This window comes from Andrographis paniculata, unplaced genomic scaffold (genome assembly GCF_009805555.1).
Source record: "Andrographis paniculata isolate CXL003 unplaced genomic scaffold, ASM980555v1 Contig62END, whole genome shotgun sequence".
NCBI lineage: Eukaryota > Viridiplantae > Streptophyta > Magnoliopsida > Lamiales > Acanthaceae > Andrographis > Andrographis paniculata.
In genome coordinates, this window is record NW_026137598.1 from 3311148 (window position 1) to 3314294 (window position 3147).

Sequence of the window (3147 nt, forward strand, 5' to 3'; positions counted from 1 at the left end):
ATTTTTCTATTTTGGTCGTTCAATAATGAAGTATAAATTTTTTTTAGTAACTGTATAATCTACCTAACATTACAAATTATCTTTCAATTTACAATATATTTAACAAACGTTATTACATTTATATCATACAATAATAAGGTTAGTTTAGTCTTTTTACTTTTATTTCTACTATATTCTAGTATAATACTAATAATTCTAAAACTCTGTACAAAAAGCAAACGGATATATAAATATAGGACAAAGGGAGTATCAAGTATTCAAAAATGAAATATTAAGGAAATTTACCCTTATATATTTTTGATAACTCATTCACGTGGAATTTCATTCTTTATTTTTTTAATATGTTTTATTATTTTTGTTCAAATATATTTAAAATTATGGAGGGTGATATGTTATTTCTAAAAATAACAATATGTATATATGTGTATCTATATATGTATATATGTGTATCTATATATACTAGAACTTGGTGACGCACGATGCCATACGGGCGTCATGTAATGTAAAAAATGTTTGGAATAAGCAACAACACAACAAGATTCATATAAACACCAATACAAGACATAGAAGTAATCAACCTTATATAAAGAATAAAGGGTAAACTGTTTTTTAGTCTCGTAACTGGACCCCCTTATCATTTTAGTGCCGTAAGTGGAGCATGTCGCAAATTAGTCCCATAAGTAAAAATTTTCTCTGTTTTAGTCCTCCGGCACCAGAGATGCCCGCGTGGCTCGCCGGAGGTGACGTGTCCGCCAGGTGTCCCGCCAGGTCAGCGACACCTGGCAGACACGTGGATTTATTTATTTTTTTCAATATATTTTTTTAAATTAAATCAAATTAAAAAATTAAAAATATATAAATAAAATTAAAAATAAGTTTTAAAAAAAAATTAAAAGAATAAAAAAAAATCCACGTGTCCGCCAGGTCATCGCTGCTGACTTGGACACGTCACCTCCGGCGAGCCACGCGGGCGTCTCCAGCGCCGGATGACTAAAACATCGAAAATTTTTCACTTATAGGACTAGTTTGCGACATGCTCCACTTACGAGACTAAAATAATAAGATGTCGGGACTGTTTACCCTTTATTTTATTATTTGAATTTGTCTAACAAGAATATACTGACGCCATATTTACTAAAATAAAATATAACTATTTTTAGAATTTATATTTATTTAGTTTTTATCTATTAATACAAATGTCACTCCATGCTATATATCTTTTTTACATTAATTAAAAAATTATATTACTAATTCTATAAAATTTCAATTATATTCTTATAAAAAATTACATAAATAATATTAAAATAGAAAATTTTGAAAATAATTTTATAAAATGGATAAATTATTTATGATGAGATTCCCATACATTAATTACATTGATGCAAGGGAGAGATGGGAGAGTGGCATAGTTGAAATATTGGTGAAATTCATGGGCTGTTTGATCTGCGCAACTCCCAAATTTTGCTGCCCATAAAACCCCACTTCTTCACATCTCAACCACCTTTCGCAGAAACCAACAGAAATGGAAGACGAGCTCGAAAATCCCGCCACCGCCACCGCCACCGCCACCGCCACCGCGGCGGAGGAGGAGGAGTACGCCGACGACGTAGACGACAGCTGTTGTTCCACACCTTTCGTCAGCGCTCCTTCCAGTCCAGGCCGCGACACGCCGCTCGCCGGATTTTACTACAGCGCTCCGGCCAGTCCCACACACTTTGTGCTCTCCACCGTCGCTCTCAAATCCTATGCTTCTTCCTCCGCCGCCGTGGTGGAAGTAAGTTCTTCATTCGAGTTCGATTTATCCTCCACATTCCCCTCTACAGGCGCGTCGTCGCCGGAATCCATGACCTCCGCGGACGAGTTATTTTTCAACGGCCAGATCCGACCGATGAAGCTCTCCGCACATCTCCAGCGACCGCAACTGCTCGCTCCTCTGATCGAATCAGACGACGCCGTAGAGGAGGACCAAACATTCACTCGAGGCAGAGACTTGAAGCTCCGGACCGGATCTCTGCGCCGGAGGACCAGATCCATGTCTCCGCACAGAACAACCGCTACGACGTCGTTCCAGTGGCGCGATAGCGGCGAGGAAACGCAACAAAACAACGTTTCACCGCGTACGAACGTCGATAAAGGCGAAGAGGACAAAAGATCCGACGAAACAGCACCGTGCGCGTCCCGATCTTCCTCCGCCGGTAGGAGCTCAAGGCGATGGGTGTTCCTGAAGGAATTTCTGTACAGAAGCAAGAGCGAAGGAAGAAATGAAGGTCACAGATTCTGGAGTTCGTTATCCTTTTCACCAGTGAAGGAGAAGGAGAAGGAGAAGAGAAATCCTGCAATGTCGAATAATAGTTCCAATTCCAAATCGAAGCAGCAGCAAGGCGGCGGAGTGAATCGCGATGGTAAAAAGGGAACTATGAAGCAGACTAAGATTGTGAGTAAAAGGAGAAATGGCACAGCAGCAGCAGCAGCAGCAGCAGCAGCATCGACGTCGGTATCGCCATCGGCGCATGAATTACATTACACTGCGAACAGAGCACAAGCAGAGGAGATGAGGAAGAAGACGTTTCTTCCGTACAGGCAGGGATTATTGGGTTGTCTAGGGTTCAGTTCCAAGAGCTACACGGCCATGAATGGCTTTGCCAGAGCTCTGAATCCAGTGTCTTCCAGGTAACAACTCAAAATACCTCTAATATATATATATATATATATATGTAACTACTTGGCTTAATTGTTCCATTACCATACATATATATATACTTGTAATTGTTGTGTGTCTTCCTAAAATAAAAATGTAATGGTGAATAAACGTTGATGCTTTTGGGTGCCATACTGCCATTGCCAGTTGACTCGGACCGGTTCGCGATTATGAATGTAAACAAGTCGAACCGATAACATGAATAAGCTCGTCTTGTTAACTAATGACTCCGAGTATCGTTTTACCAACATTCATTAAAAAATAAATATATAAAATTATTATTTAAAAATAAATAAATACTATATATATTAATTATAAAATAAAATAAAATAAAATATTGTACTTTTCAAATGATTTTGAACAAAATTATTCAAACCGAACACAATCAAGAAAAACTGCTTCAAAAATATTTCCTCCGTCGAAGCATGAAGTATACGTTTATTTTTATA

General features: G+C 38.2%; 1 protein-coding gene across 1 annotated transcript; it reads left to right on the forward strand.

Moving 5' to 3' along the window:
- The first annotated feature begins 1375 nt into the window (after window positions 1–1375).
- Window positions 1376–2830, forward strand: LOC127260512 (uncharacterized). The gene has a single exon (XM_051288245.1). The coding sequence runs from the start codon at window positions 1523–1525 to the stop codon at window positions 2672–2674; it is 1152 nt and encodes a 383-aa protein (XP_051144202.1). The 5' UTR covers window positions 1376–1522; the 3' UTR covers window positions 2675–2830.
- The last annotated feature ends 317 nt before the right edge of the window (window positions 2831–3147 follow it).

Bases quoted from the DNA above. Each gene is read 5' to 3' on its own strand.
- LOC127260512 (XM_051288245.1), top strand. From the start codon at position 1,523: ATGGAAGACGAGCTCGAAAATCCCGCCACCGCCACCGCCACCGCCACC.